Below are 16,105 nucleotides of genomic sequence, written 5' to 3'. Positions count from 1 at the left end.
TCTCTCCAGCTCTCCACTGAGCCATCTCTACAGCCTTATTTTGTTTATTTATTTGTTTGTTTGTGTGTATGTGTTGGGGGGAGTGGTTGCTTGCATACTTTTTGAGATACTGTCTTACTTCCTATCTTAGGCCTAGAACTTGCTATGTAGACCAGTCTGGCCCTCACAACATTCCTGCCTCTGCCTGCCAAGTGCAGAATAGCAGGCATATACCACCACACCCAATCTTCCTTCCCCTTTAAGCAACAGTAAATGTACACATCAATTTTAAAATAATTTTTGGAGTTTTTATTATGCTTCAGGATCTTTCCTCACTCTGAAAAAGAATAAGGAACAAGTTAAATTTAATTCATTTTTTTATATGTATGGCTGTGTTTCATGTGCACATATGTCTGTGTAGAGCCTTCATGCAGCTAAGCAAGAAGGCTAGAAGATGGAGTCTCATCCCCTGGAACTGGACTTACAAAGGGTATGAGCTGCCATGTAGTGACTTAGAAACCAAACCCAAGTCCTCTGCAAAAGCAACCAGTGCTCCTAACTACTGAGCCATCTCTCTAGTCCTACTCCTCCTAACTACTGAGCCGTCTCTCTAGTCCTACTCCGAAATTTTTTTGAAAACTAATTTGATTTCATTTTGTTTTTTTATGTGTTTGTTCTGAAACAGGGTTTCATTATGCAGCCCATGTTGGCCTTGAATTCATGATCCTTTTTGTCTGAGCTTTTTAAATGCTGGAATTACAAGTAGGAGCCACCATGCCCAGCTGCTATTCTTTTTTTTCCCTCTGAGACAGGATTTCTCTGTGTAGCCCTGGCTGTCCTGGAACTCACTCTGTAGACCAGGCTCCTATTCTTTTATTTACTTTTATTTCATGTGTCTAAGTGTTTTGCCTGTGCAAACAGTGTGCTCAAAGTGCCTGTGGAAGTCAGCGGCTGTAAGCTGTTGTGTGGGTGCTGGGAATTGAACCTGGGTCCTCTGCAAGAGCAGTAAATGCTCTTAACCAATGAGCCATCTCTCCAGTGGCCACCACCCACCCCCATATCAGTTCTGCACGTTGAAGTGAAAGCAATAACTACCGGAAACATAAAAACTTGGAGAAAACTGTTTGTTGGGAGAGATTTTAAAGTATTGAGAAAAAATGTGGTTATGAGTAAGCTTGGTTCTGGAATTGCTTTGTGGGCCTCCTGTTTGTGGCAGTATCTCTTGCCTCCCACACGTGCTGAATCATCCAGATATCATCCGACACACAGTCTTCATGACGGCTAACTGGTGTTGGCATTGTGCCCTTGGATCTTCAGAACTGGACCGAATGTCCTTCCTTTATATTCCTTATTTATTTATTTATTTATTTATTTATTTATTTATTATTTATTGTTGTGAGGGGGCCACAGTGTACATGCAGAGGTCAAAAATCACTTTGTGGAATCTGTTGTCTTCTTTTACCATGGCTCCTGGGGATGGAACTGAGCCAGCAAAAGCTTTTACCCATCATGTTGATTTTTTAAGTTAGGTGTCAGAAGATTCTGTTCTCTAGAGATTTCACTTCTGTATTGGAGACAAGGCATCACAAGTATTTGTCCTGAAGGAATTTTTTCTGATAGGATTGAAAGCTACTGTCCCCAGAACAAAGTCCAGATGCCATAAAGTCCTTTAAAATCAGATTCTCCCAGTTTTCCAGACCTTTTGTCAACATCACTGAAATTTCTGGGTGGGTTGTTTGTTTGTTTGGGGTTTTTTGTTGTTGTTTTTTGGGGCGGGGGGGGGGAGCTGGAGGATAGGATTAAGTAGGTGTTTCAACTTGGTAAGAGCACTTGACTTCAAGCTTGGGACACTATTATAGAGTTTGAGAGAAAAACAACAGGGCAGGCAAGCCATAAACATCAGATCTGCTGGAGAGGAAGAGAGAAGGCCACATCTTTTTGAGTTAAGGTCTGACAAGACAGACAGGATTAGCAATGGAGGTGGGGCAAGCAGCCTGTGGCAGAGCTGAGGCAGGGGTTTCAGATCCAGTGAGAAAGTCCAGAGTGTGGGAAACGCATGCAGAGCCCATCATCCAGACAAAAAATGAGGAAATCGGAACTCAGAGATGAAGGCTGGCTCAGCAGAGGGAAGCACTGTGAATTTCTGCAAAGCCCTTGAAATGTCATACCGCACACACACACACACACACACACACACACACACACACACACACACACACACACACACCACCATCCATACACACACACACACACACACACACACACACACACACACACACACTACGTGCACAGACACACACAGATACATACAGACATAAGAGAATATACACATACATGCACTCACACACATAGATACAGACACACACACACATGAGTGCACACAGATACTCTAATGTAGCTCTGGCTAGCTAGAAAACCTTGAACTCTGGTCCTCTTGCCTCTACTTCTAAGTGCTAGGATTAAAAGTGTAGCATACCTAGCGTATGAATGCTGGAGATCAAACCCAGGGTTTTGTGTAAGCTAGAGAAGCATTGTACCCACTGAGGGGCATTCCCAGCCTGACACACCAATACTATGACTCATTTTTTTTCTTCTACTATGGTAGAGATGAAATCCACAGCCTCACACATACTAAGCATGCACTCTTTTACTGGGCTACATACCCAGCCCTATTCATTTTTCAAACACTCCATACAGTAGTGACAGACAGCACACATTAAGAACATAAAACATGGGGGCTGGAGAGATGGCTCAGTGGTTAAGAGTACTGACTGCTCTTCCAGAGGACCTGGGTTCAATTCCCAGCACCCACATGGCAACTCACAATTGTCTGTAATTCCAGTTCCAGGGGACCCAACACCCATGGCAAAACATCAATGCACATAAAATAAAAATAAATAAATTAAAAAAAAAGAACATGTAACATGCCAGGCTCTGTGCTAAGAGCTTTAGAACTAAGTATATCTGTGAATGCTTGTCACAAGTCAGTGAGGCATATATGTTATTTTGGGGCAGTGGAGTTTAGGACAGAGTTCGTGTACCCCAAGCTGGCTTCAAAGCCACTATGTACCAAAGTCTGGCCTTTAACTCTCGATGCTCCTGCACTCCTGTTCAAGTACTGAAATCATAGACTAAAGCCACAATACCCAGTTCCATTTTAGAGCTGGGGAAACAGAGTACACAATTAGCAGTGGAGCTGGTACGAATCAGAGAGCATCTGGATGCCAGCTACAGACCTCCACCATGTTTCTTTTTTCAGTTGAGGCTGCAGGTGGCACTCTATTTTCTGCTCAGCCTTCTGTCCTCTGTAAGCAATGAGCAAGCACCCTTAGCCGCTGAGCCATCTTCCCAGCCCCCTCCACCATGATTCTTTATTGTTTCTCTGGGAGAGTTACCTTCTGGTCCCTGGTCCTTCAAGTCCAGCACAGCCTTCACGGCTGCATTTAGGTGTCACCTCTTTCCTTTAGCTTCCTTTGGTCCCTCCACTTAGAGAATTCCTTTGCCTGCTATTCACATTGCACCTTTCTCTGTGGTTTTTATTTGTGGCTGCTCTTTGAAAAGTGGAGGGTGTGGGGTGTGATGGCACACACCTATAATCCCAGTACTCAAGAAGCTGAGGAAGGGGTATTGCTAGCTAGGTTGAATTCAAGGCCAGCCTGAAAAATTCAGCCTCACCAGTTACATGCTGTTTGTGCCTCCCTTTGTCTGCTCCTCCTCATCCAGAGGTTATTAGGCTAGGGAGGATTGCATTTACATCTCAAGCTTTCCCCCAACCATTTATGACTCCTCTGACACTGCTCCTGGCAGGTACTTCCCCTCAGAAAACACAGAAAAAGCAATTCAACCCTTCCACTGCCTACACACCAGTCAGAATCAGAATGCAATGCCCCTGTCAGCAAAGGATGCTCCAGCCTGGGCCTGGGATCATCCTGAAGGCTTCTTCACCCATGCTAGAGTCAAGCCAATCTGAATGGGTAAACAATTGTACAAGGTACTGTCTTTAAAAGAAACCCCATAGGGGTTGAGGATGTAGCTTAGTGGAAAAGGACTTTACCTAGCGTGCATGAGCCCAAAGTTGTTTTGTTTTTTTGTTTTTTTGTTTTTTTGTTTGTTTGTTTGGTGGTTTGGTTTGGTTTTTCAACACAGGGTTTTTCTGTGTAACAGCTCTGGCCATCCTGGAACTCACTTTGCAGACCAGGCTAGCCTTGAAACTGAGATCATGTTTGTTTGTTTGTTTGTTTTGTTTTTTATTTATTATTATTATTTTTTTTTTTTTTTTTTTTTTTTTTGGTTTTTCGAGACAGGGTTTCTCTGTGTAGCTTTGGAGCCTATCCTGGCACTCCCTCTGGAGGCCAGGCTGGCCTCGAACTCACAGTGATCTGCCTGCCTCTGCCTCCCTAGTGCTGGGATTAAAGGCCTGCACCACCAATGCCCAGCTTGTTTTTGTTTTTTTAAGATTTATTTATTTGCCGGGCATTGGTGGTGCAGGCCTTTAATTCCAGCCCAGATCACTGTGAGTTCGAGGCCAGCCTAGTCTTCAGAGTGAGAGCCAGGATAGGCTCCAAAGCTACACAGAGAAACCCTGTCTCGAAAAACAAAAACAAACAAACAAAAAAAGATTTATTTATTTATTTATTTATTTATTTATTTATTTATTATGTATAGTGTTCTGTCTGCATGTATCCCTACAAGCCAGAAGAGGTCACTAGATCTCAATACAGGTGGTTGTGAACCACCATGTGGTTGCTGGGAATTGAACTCAGGACCTCTGAAGACCAGCCAGTTCTCTTAACCACTGAGCCATGTCTCCAGCCCCAAGATCATGGGTTTTATCTTGAGTAAAATAAATCAATACATAAAGGCCTTAAGTTTGCAAGTTAAACTCAGGGCTTTGCACATATTAGCAAGTACTTTACTAGGCCCTTAGCTCCCTGATTGCTTTTTTAAAATACATACTATTTATTTATTTATTTATTTATTGGGTGTGTGTGTCTGTCTGTGTGTGGGGGGCAGGGGAGGGTCAGAAGACAACTTTCAGTGTTAGTTCCCCTCTTCTACCATATGCATCCCAGGAATCAAGCTCAAGTCTTCAAGGTTGGTAGCAAAGCCACCTTTACCTGCGGAGCCATTTTACCCAATATTAAGCCAGAGCTTCACAGTCATTCTGCCACACAACGGTACCTTACCCCTGAATTTCTGGGGTGCAGTAAAGAAACAGCAATAGCCCCTCTCTGGGTGACAGGGGGAAAAGTTTACTCCAAACTGCCAAGGCTGTCTTTTGGGAAAGCAGAGAGAAGTGACGGGGGACAAAGGGTTATAAGGGAATTGGTACCTGGGAGAAAGGGAGTCAGTGAGGAGCTGTGGTGGGGGTGGTGGTTGAAGTGAATAAGGAGCCTTGTGAATAGGTCCTGAGGGAGCCTGGGAGCTGGCATGGACCACAGTCATATGTTCATGGAAGAGCCATAAGTCCCTTTTGCTAGACACAAGGAAAATGACTCCTTTTGGAAAGTGAGAACTAGCTTCCCAAGCCCCTGAGCAAATGCTGGCTTTTGTTTTACCACCAGAATCTAGGAACAGGAGTGTCTTTGGACCTGACAGTTTCCTCTGTAAGTGGTTTCCTGCTTCCATCTAAACTTAATTTCTAAACAGCAATGTCACATTTTCATTTTGCATTGGATCCCGTGAATTATCTAGCTGATCCTGACTAGGGCTGTAGGCCACAGCATCTACACAGGGCCCTTATCATGAGGCTTTCCTAGGATGGGATGGTTGGACTCCAAACGGGCGGTTTCAAGAGAGAGCAATCCAGGCAGACCTAATATAACTCCTTTTTTATTGGGCATGACAATATCATTGTTAAGAGCAAGGTGGGAACGGGAAACACTTAACAGTCTTTGGAAAATGAAGTTTGCCACATTCAATTAAGAGAGGTCACCTCCCACCCACCTGAAGATGGGGCCCAGGGGTTCAGTTCTGCCATCCAGCAATTGTTTGAGCCTTTGACCCCTTCTGGGAAAAGAGCCAAGGCAGACTTGGACACTCGACCTTCAGAGCTGCTCCCAGGTTTCTCTGCTTCAGGTCACTTACCAGGTATCCAGAGGATGGTCACCTGATGTGAGCCAGAGGACAGGAGCCTGACTGAGGAACCCTAACTGTTTGCTCCCTTGGAGATCTGTGATCTGCTAGGGAGAAAGAGACTCCTGACATCTGTCTCTCCTGCCAGCATCTCTGCTTGACTGACAATTCCTCCTCTTTCATTTTTCCCTGGGGCATGTTGTCATCGTTCTCATTAACTTCCCCTCAACTCCCAGCAAGGTCCCTAGACTCCTGAGCTTTGCTAATTCTCCTGTAATCCTTTGGCAAGCCAAGAAGCTAATTAGATTGTGAGCTTGTATGCTCATGTTCTCAGGCAACCATGGAGTCTCTCTTCTAATCTCTCCTGTCACTTCCCTCTGGTCTTGCATAGTTCAAATTCATCTCGACACAGCCACCATTTTCTCCTCGATGGACTTTCTTCTCACCTCTGTCCCCTCTCTCTTTTCTTTGGTCTCTTTTCAATTGGCATGTGCGGCTCCCTCCCCAGTCTGCTGTCTGTGCCTCCTCCACACCCTTGCTCATCTCTCATTCTTACCTTTAACCGGGTCTAACCCTCTCACTCCCCCTTCTCCACCTCCACTCACCAAGTCAGAACCCTCGTCATTGTGTAGAAATAGCTTCCTTCATGACACCTTCCTGGATACCCTGCCACAGCACTCTGTGACTCTGTCCTGGACAAGCTCTTCTTGTCCACACCCTACAGTCCCACTAAAAGAATAGATCATGACCCCTTTAGGGGTTGAATGACCCTTTCACAGGGGTCACCTAAGACCATTGGAAAACACAGATATTCACATTACGATTCACAGCAGTAGCAAGATTACAGTTTTGAAGTAGCAATGAAAATAATTTTCTGGTTGGTGATCACTACAACATGAGGAACTGTATTAAAGGGTGGCACAGCATTAGGAAGGTTGAGAACCACTGCACTAAAGTGTTGTCTCCTTGAGGCTTGTCCACGGCTTGTTCATCTCAGCTTCTTCCTGGGTATTCACCTAGCACTGCGTTTAGAACACTTCACTGTCAAAGTGACTGCTGTCCTTCATGTTCACATTCCAAGAAGGAAAGAAAAGGAGGAGGACAAGAGGAGGGGGCCTGCCAGCTGTCCCTTTAAAGTCAGTACCTTTAAGAGCACTTTCTGGGAGCCAGTGCAATGGCTCAGTAAGTAAGTACTCTTGCGACCAAGCCTGATGACAACCTGAGTTTGGTCCCTAGTATCCACGAAGTGGAAGGAAAGAACCAAGTCCTTCAAGTTGTACTCTGACCTCCACATTTGCACTGTACACACACGTACACACACACACACACACACACACACACACACACACACGGTGGGAGGGGTAGAGACAGACAGAGAAAGGAGAGAGACAGAGAGGAGAGTGAGAAAATTTGGATTTGAATAGTTATTTAGGAGGAAGGACTCTCAGGAAATAGGGTGGGCCTAGAAAGGGAAAAAGGAAAGTGAAGCATGCCGATGTTACTGAGTTGTCACTAAAGGAGTCATTTAATTATGCTAGAACACATCTTGGAACTGGGAAGGCTCCCACTGAGGAACCAGGAAGCTGGTATTCACTCCCAGCCCCTGCCTCTCATTAGTTGAAGTTAGCTCTCCAGCGCTTCTGCCTTACTCAAGTGCACAACCAAGAATGCTCCAGGAGTGATGCAAATGGGAATTGGGGTCAGAAACTGTCTGAAGCTAATATCCGGGCTGGGAGAGGCATTATGGATGAGAAGGTGCTGGAGTGGGAGCAGAGCACTGCCAGCACCTGCCATTCAAACCAGTGTGATTCACAAGGAGGACTACAACCCAGCCTGGGCTCTTTTCTCTGGACCCTCCTGCCATCGATTCCTAACTTCCTACCTGGTATCTATGGCCCTCCACTCCTGACTGTCCCATACCCACCTCTCCTGGCATTACTCCTCCCCTTCGTCCTTTCCTGGCCTCCCCCTTCCCAAGACCCTGAAACAACCCCTATTTCCATGCTATACACCCATCTCCATCCCCACCCTGACTTCTCTGGTTAAGTGTCACATATCTTCCAGCCCCAGCTGGTGTTATTTGTCCTGCCTTCTCTGCTCTCCCACCTTCCACCACTGGAATCACACTCATAAGGGCTGCCTTACTCCTTTGATTGAGGGATCCAATGTCAAGGGCCACCACTGTCACAGCCTGGCTCCTGGCCTGGCTCAACTTTCCTGTGCATGACTGTATGGCTCACCCACCTTGAGGCTATCAAACTTGTGCCCTCTCCACTGACATGGCCTTCCCCCTGTTCAAGGAGAAGGAGACATCTATGATCTGACAAGGGCTAGACAAGTTTGCCTCATGTCACCTTGTACCCATGCCTCTGCCCAAAAGGCTCCAGCCTTTCCTTTTGATCCAGGGAGATATCCACTCATCCATCTCTTCACTCACCCAACACCCTGAAGGAACTTGAAGCCAAGTCCGCCACTTCCAACACCTTCAGTGGCAATGACTTGTTCTCCAATAACTGGGCTCAGGTAAGTTTGGAGAGTTCCAGAAGGAAAGCTTCTGAGGGCAAGGAGCTATACAGAGAGCCTCTGAGTGTAAGATGCTGACTCCAGTCTTGAGGCCTTGCTGGACTCCTGCTACCTAAGCACAGGTCCACAGGACATCGATGTCCCATACGGGGACCTTCTATCGCCCTTCTCAACCCTTTGTAGAAAAAAAAAAAAAAAAGAAAACAAACATCCAGCTGGCTGCAAGGACCCTGCTCCTTCTTTGTCCTTCCCAGAGGGACTCAAGCTGGTGTGCTGATGCCTGCAGCTTTGTCCTTCTGCAGCCTTACTAATGCATGGGAGCATTTTCAGACTCAGAAGTGAGTAAGGGAAAGTAGGGCACTTTCATCTCTGCCTTTACTAAGGACAGTGACCCATTCTTTCATCTTTCTCTTCATTCAGACCTTCCCCAAGGCCACTCAGCCTGGACATCTGTCTCACACAAAACCTCACCTCCTAATGTCCTTGCAGCCCAGTCCGTGTATCCCAACACAAGCGGGAAAGCTGGTCAGTCTATAAGATGCCCTGAGCCATCCCTAGTGTGGCCTCTGCAGCGGCCTCGGTTTCCCCATCTGCTAACTTGGATCAATGACGCCTGCTCTCTGCACCCTGAAGATAAAGCTCTTGGTCCCGAGTGAGGAAGGGTCCCGCGCTCGGCGCAGGCTCCGTGCGGTGCCCCAGGCCCCGCTGCTCGGCGCCCCTCCCTCGTCCTTCGCTCTCCCCTCCGCCTCCCCTGCTCCCCGCCCCTGCGCTTCTCCGCTTCAGCTTCTGCTGTCCTTCCCACTCGCTCACGCCTCCCTGTGCCGGGGTCCCCACTCGCCGCCGCCCGTGCCCCCGCCACCCCCGCAGGCCCGACCAAGCCGCAGCGCGGGCGACCAGTGCGCAGCCCGGCGTCCTCGCGGAGCCGGATCGGCGGCTCCGACCGAAGCCGACCCGCCCGCCACCAGCCAGGTGAGGGCAGCCGGAGGAGGCGGGGGCGCAGGCTCCTCTTCTATGCGAGTGGGGGCGGCGGGAGGCGCGAGGGACCGGGTCCTATTTCCCTGGAAAGGAGGACCCGGGCGCTTTTCCATGAAAGAGGCTCAAGGGCTTTTACTCCGAAGGGAGGGGTGGAGGGCAGGTCTCAAGGAAAAGGGCTTGAGGGGGGGTGGTTCTGGGGCATTTTTTCCCCACGAGAAATGATTAATTGGCTACTTCTGTAAAAGTGGGGCTGACCTTCTTGAAAGGATGCTGGACTTTCAAGGAAGACAGAAGGGGTTTCTGGCGGGGTTTGAGAACAGGTTTAACTGGGGCACCGGGAGCAAGGCGCTGGGGGCTTGAAGATGCCCTCAGCCTGACATCGCTGCACCTTCTCCATTGGTTCCGGGGCTCTGGGTCTACCCAGCTCCCTGTCCCAGTTTTTCTCTTTGAAGACGACTATTTTGAGCTTTACCTGGACAGAGCTTTGTTTAGCCATTTCCTCCCTGGAGCTTTGACACCCACCTGACACCTTCCCATCCCCCCTCTGACCTGCCAGGGGGGAAAAAGGGGTTGTCAAAGGAAGGATCCAGTGTTCAGGGACATGTGCGGTAGAGTATGAAAGGGGGGAAGGGCATTGGCCCCACAGGAAGACCCTTTGGCACTGGTGGGTATACCAGACTGGGAGGGAGGTGGCAAAGGATAGGGCAGGCAGGACTTCTAGAGCAGACCTGCCAGGAAAGCTGCAGGGCAGGGAGCGCTCCCACCTCCCAGGAGACAAAACGACAGAGGGTTTTGCTTGCCTTTGTTTGCTTGCTTCCTCCAGCACTCATGCCTTGCCTCTTCTGTTTTTGCAAAAGGGGTCAGAGGCGGGAAACAGATCCGCTGTAAAGATGCCTTTGTGTAAGAGGGAAAGCTAGTAGAAAAGAACACTGAATCTGAAATTTAAAAAACCCTCTGTTTAGGGCTTACTGTAGTGCTCCGTGGATGACCTTGAGCCAAAACGTGTACCCCTTGTTTAAGCACTAGCTTTCTCATCAATAAAATGGGAGAGGGCTTATCTATGTCTAAAACAGCTCTGTAAAAAAGAATGGACGAGGCACCTGGCAGGCATAGTTTTCACCACTACAGATGGGCCCCTTCTCCCCTCCCTATCCTCACCAAGTAACACATGGGACATCTCTGTGAGGACCAGAAAAGTACCCCTCTGGAAGGAGGCAGTGTTCAGCTGGACTTGAGGTCTTCATTGTGAGAATTAAAGGGCAGTGCATTTTACTCCAGCAGCTAGGCAAATAGAATGCAGGCTAGAATCCAATCCTCAGGTGAGCAGCCAGGAGTGGGACACAGCTGCGGAGCTGCCCCTGGCAGCTCTTCTCAGCAGGCCCCTGGCATCCATTAGACACACAAGGCTACACACACACTCCCAGGGTACTTCCCAGAAAAGCTCATGTCCCAAGCTGTCTCCAGCCTCTCTCCTGATTGTCTCCACTTCGGAGCCTTGGGTGTTCAAGCCTCAAAGCCTCTGCCCTACTTCAGAGCATTATGGAACCCCACCATCAGCATGACTCCAGGAATCGGATAATGCCTTCACCAAGCATTTACTGAGGCTCTACCCCTTATGTCAAGAACTTGATCAGATCACTTTTCCCAGTGGTAAGAACAGAAGCGTATGGACGCCTGGGTAGGTCTGTCTCTATACAGACCTTGTTCACAATTGCTGTCTGGGTATGTTACCACAAGCTTCTGTGAGGCCCTCCATTATGCATGCCATTTACTCAGAGAGTTTTTAAAAACTGCCTACAGTGACTGGGGTGTGATTCAGTGTCACAGTGCTTGTGGTTAATTCCCCAAGACTGGTGTCCAGATCTAAGCCTGTCTACTCCAGTCCACCACCACCACCACCAATGAAGCTGATGACATCACCATCCTGCCAAAGGCCTGCCAGAATTTTACTTTGTTCTCCCTATCCTTAGCAGCTGTGGTTTGCTACTTCCCAAGGAGCTAACCTCCAAGCACAAAGGCACAGAAGGAGTTATTATAGACCTTAAAATTAAAACAAAATTATGTATATGGGTGTTTTGCTTGCTTGTATGTCTGTGTACCCTCTATGTGTGTGCTGCCAATTGGAGGTCAGAAGAGGCAGAAGATCTAGAGTTGCAGATGGCTGCAAGTTGCCTTGTAGTGCTGGGAAATTAAATTTGGGTCCTCTAGAATGGCAGCTAACACTCTGAGCCATCTCTCCGGTCCCTTGTTATCCCCATTGTTTTCATAGGGAAGACACTAACTCAAAGTCTCTCGCCAGACCTCCTCAGTGCAGGAAGGGCCCCAGGGGAGTCCGGAGATCCTGTGGGACTCTTGAGTAGGTCAGAGGCCAGGAGAGGGGTTAGAGAGCAGCACTCTCCATTCATTCCCAGATAAGACTTAAAACGTTGCCATGGTGGAAACTGATACAAGGAGCCAGTGTTTATTGTGAAGGGCAGGCCAAGGACCAGAGAAAAACTACAGGAAAATGAAGTGGCAAGGAAGTGTTGGCTGTTGGAAACAGACCTCCTTAACACCCAGAGAAGGAGGAGGGAGGGGTTAGGTGAGAGGTGTAGGCCTCATTAACCAGAACATTTTAACAAGTCTGCAGCATGTGTACCAGGTCTTATCTGCAAAAGGATTCTCATGCTTAAAATCAAAAGTTCGGAGAAGTACTGGCCTAATCCAATGGTATGAACTCTAGATCAGCTAATCAGACTACTAAGGATACTATTAGACATGCAAACTCTCAGGCCGCCTCCCAGGCTTATGGAATAAATCGACTGGGTGGTGTGTGTGTGTGTGTGTGTGTGTGTGTGTGTGTGTGTGTGTGTGTGTTTGAGACGGTGACAAGTATGGGTGCTGTAATAAGCCCTCCAGGCGACACTAAGTGAGACATACTGGCCTAGTGAAGGAAAACGTAGTCATGGGTCAAGAGCAAGGCTAGGAAGAGAAATTACAGGTGAAAGCAGCCGCTGTCCAACCCTCCTCCCCTGCTTGGGTCTTCTCTCCCCTCCCAGGTGCCATGCTGCTGCTCCTGCTGGGCTTGCTAAGCCCGGTGGCCTGCGGGGCACTGGGCCCCGCTGGCCCTGGCTCCTCAGAGCTGCGGTCAGCATTCTCGGCGGCTCGCACCACCCCGCTGGAGGGCACGTCGGAAATGGCGGTGACCTTCGACAAGGTGTATGTGAACATCGGGGGCGACTTCGACGCGGCCACGGGGCGGTTCCGCTGCCGCGTGCCCGGCGCCTACTTCTTCTCCTTCACGGCCGGCAAGGCCCCGCACAAGAGCCTGTCGGTGATGCTGGTGCGCAACCGTGACGAGGTGCAGGCGCTGGCCTTCGACGAGCAGCGGCGGCCGGGCGCGCGGCGCGCTGCCAGCCAGAGCGCCATGCTGCAGCTCGACTACGGCGACACGGTGTGGCTGCGGCTGCACGGCGCTCCGCAGTACGCGCTGGGCGCCCCCGGCGCCACCTTCAGCGGCTACCTGGTGTACGCCGACGCCGACGCCGACGCGCCTGCGCGCGGAGCCGCGGCCCCGGAGCCGCGCTCGGCCTTCTCGGCGGCGCGCACGCGCAGCCTGGTGGGCTCGGATGCTGGCCCGGGGCCACGCCACCGGCCGCTGGCCTTCGACACCGAGCTGGTCAACATAGGTGGCGACTTCGACGCGGCGGCCGGCGTGTTCCGCTGCCGCCTGCCCGGCGCCTATTTCTTTTCCTTCACGCTGGGCAAGCTGCCGCGCAAGACGCTGTCGGTGAAGCTGATGAAGAACCGGGACGAGGTGCAGGCCATGATTTACGACGACGGCGCCTCGAGGCGCCGCGAGATGCAGAGCCAGAGCGTGATGCTGGCGCTGCGGCGCGGTGACGCCGTCTGGCTGCTCAGCCACGACCATGATGGCTATGGCGCCTACAGCAACCACGGCAAGTACATCACCTTCTCAGGCTTCCTGGTGTACCCCGACCTGGCCGCCGCCGGCCCTCCGGCCCTCAAGCCCCCCGAGCTCTGAGCCTCTGCTTGGAGGAACCCGGGAAGGCCGTGGGGCGTGCATGCCGAGCCGGGACCACGGCCCGAATGCCCCACCGGCCTGAGCATAACAGCCTGCCCAACTCTGAACTCTGTCAATAAAGTGGACATGCCTCTGTCAGCCTTAGGGCCTGCCCTGTGTCTTGACTGTGATGCCTTTGCCTCCCCTTCTCCCCGGGATGGGGTAGTACTACCCTGACTAGGACAACACATAGGGCCTAGATGGAGTCAGGCCTGGTTAGGGTGAGAAGAATTTGAAGCATAGTCCCCTGAATTCAAGTAGGCCTCACCTTCATGTCTGTGTCCAGTGCATCCCTCCGTCTGACTTCTCACCAACGACATTCTTCTTCTGGTTCAAATTGTGCCTTTCTGTGACAGGGAACATCATCCTATGACTCTAACCCACTAGGAACACAGGATTCAAGGAAACAGGATGTTCCTTCTTTTGGTAGGGCATGGTACTGAGACCAGGGCTGATACCTGGCTGTCCTGCCTCATGCCCTCCCAGAATGGGCTGAGTGATTTGCTTAGAACACGCTTTAGAGTAAGTTGTCTTAGACACAAAAATGAGACAGGCTCTGGGAGACCAGAACAGAGCTACACAGAATCAGGGCAACAAATACCTTATACTGCCTGAGCTAGTATCTCTGCGAGGGTCTTCTCCCAGCTTTATTCTAAGATGTCACATGTGAGGCTTGAGATGAAACAAGATTGTTTTCTTTCCTGTCCACATAGAGGTAATGTTCCTTAACCTTTCCCCTTTCCCCTTCCTGTAAATAGAGTTACTGAAGTCCAATCTATATTCCCAGTCCACATGGGGACTTTGCAGTCTCAGAGACCAGAGAGTCTTTCTTACCTTTGAAATGAGTACATTAAGTCTGGGTGATAGGCTGAGTGGTGGTGGTGCACACCTCTAATCCTCTGCCTTGGGAGGCAGAGGCAGGCAGATCTCTGTGAGTTCAAGGCCAGCCTGGTGTAGAGAGATTTCCAGGACAGACTCCAAAGCTACACAGAGAAACCCTGTCTGGAACCATCCCCACCACCACCACCAAAAAGAAGAGTGGGTGACAAGCATATGGGTTTTCATATTTCACAGGACTGCCAGGATAGGAGTTAGAAGACCTGACATGAATTACTTTGGGGGCTGCTTTCCTTTCAGCATGTATTAAACACACTTTTCAGCCCTGATCTCTGGACATACATGCATGTAACCACTGCCTGCCAGTTTTTGCCCTTAGCATTGTGGTTATTGCCTAAACCCAGGTCTTAACTGGGTCTATGGAATAAGATAGAATGGATATAAGCATGGGTGGTCAAGAGTCAGGGACCAAGATACGCTAGAGATTTGAATAGCAAGAACCAGGAAAGACAGATGGAGTCCCTGCCAGAGTAGGGAAAGGATGATGACAAAGAGAAATGCATCATTTCTGGGCAGTGGTGGTGCACGCCTTTAGTCCCAGCACTCGGGAGGCAGAGGCAGGCGGATCTCTGTGAGTTGGACACCAGCCTGGTCTACAAGAGCTAGTTCCAGGAAAGCTTCCAAAGCCACAGAGAAACCCTGTCTCTAAAAACAAAACAAAACAAAACAAAGACAAGGGGAAATGCCAAGTGAAAGGGAAGGGGTAGGGGCAAGAGTCAAGGATGGAGGCCCAGGATCACAGTGAAGTGGGCTGACCATGGGGACAGAAACCCTTGTACAGGTGCCAAAGTGTTTCCTGTGTCAAGAGGGCAAAGACCTCTGCCCAATGACCCCTCTTCTCAGCCTTGCTAGCCCTGCGGATCTGGTAAATACACAACAGGCCTGTAAGAAGCAGGTGCTGAAAGTCCAAAGAGGAAGCCCTTTCTGAAGATCCTGGAGTTGTAGCCACTACTTAGCACCCACCCCCCCGCAAATCACTGGACATGTGGTGCTGCAGGAAGAGCCTGAGTCGATGGCTTGGATGTGTGGATCCTGGTGTCTTATCTTGGATGTAGGCTGTCCCATGATGTCTAGTTCAAGCCCAGCCCAGAACAACTGCAAGAGGAGCTGTTTTAGGGGTGGGCTGTCCTTAGGGATCAGGTATGGAAGCAAGAATGGACAAGGAGTTGGGGAGGCTATCAGGTAGTAGGACCCATCCTGGTTGCTCCCCATCAGGTCTACCCATAGTCTCCTTCCAAACCCTGAATTTAGGATGCCAGGCATCATTTCTGGGTCCTCTGGCTCCTGCAGGCCACCTCCCACAACAGTGCTGTCCATGGACTGCCCTGAGACAGTAGAGAGGAATCCATCCGATCCCTGCTATCCTTTATTCTGAACATCTACCCTTCCAGAAATCTTTTCTGTTGCTCAGGAGGCGTCTTTATCAGAAAAGTGCCTGGATGGGCTGGAGAGATGGCACAATGGTTAAGAGCACTGTCTGCTCAATTCCCAGCACATACATGGCAGTTCACAACTGTCTGCAACTCTAATTCCAGGGAATCCAACACCCTCACACAGATATTCATGCAAATGCACAAAAAAGAAAAATAAATT

The 16,105-nt window shown here is 49.6% G+C and overlaps 1 protein-coding gene across 2 annotated transcripts; it reads left to right on the top strand.

Moving 5' to 3' along the window:
- The first annotated feature begins 3,761 nt into the window (after positions 1-3,761).
- LOC113836427 (complement C1q tumor necrosis factor-related protein 4) lies at positions 3,762-13,714 on the top strand. Of its 2 annotated transcripts, none has more exons than XM_035446874.1 (2): positions 3,762-3,970; positions 12,591-13,714. In XM_035446874.1, exon 2 carries the CDS (start codon positions 12,596-12,598, stop codon positions 13,574-13,576), a length of 981 nt encoding a protein of 326 aa, XP_035302765.1. In that variant the 5' UTR covers positions 3,762-3,970; positions 12,591-12,595; the 3' UTR covers positions 13,577-13,714. The 2 variants fall into 2 exon arrangements, with proteins under 2 accessions (XP_035302765.1, XP_027278404.1); XM_027422603.2 differs by lacking the exon at positions 3,762-3,970 and adding an exon at positions 9,417-9,546.
- The last annotated feature ends 2,391 nt before the right edge of the window (positions 13,715-16,105 follow it).

The sequence above is a fragment of the Cricetulus griseus genome, chromosome 6, assembly GCF_003668045.3.
Source record: "Cricetulus griseus strain 17A/GY chromosome 6, alternate assembly CriGri-PICRH-1.0, whole genome shotgun sequence".
Classification (NCBI taxonomy): domain Eukaryota; kingdom Metazoa; phylum Chordata; class Mammalia; order Rodentia; family Cricetidae; genus Cricetulus; species Cricetulus griseus.
Note: the sequence above shows the minus strand (reverse complement) of the source record. Positions and strands in the feature narration are given on the sequence as shown.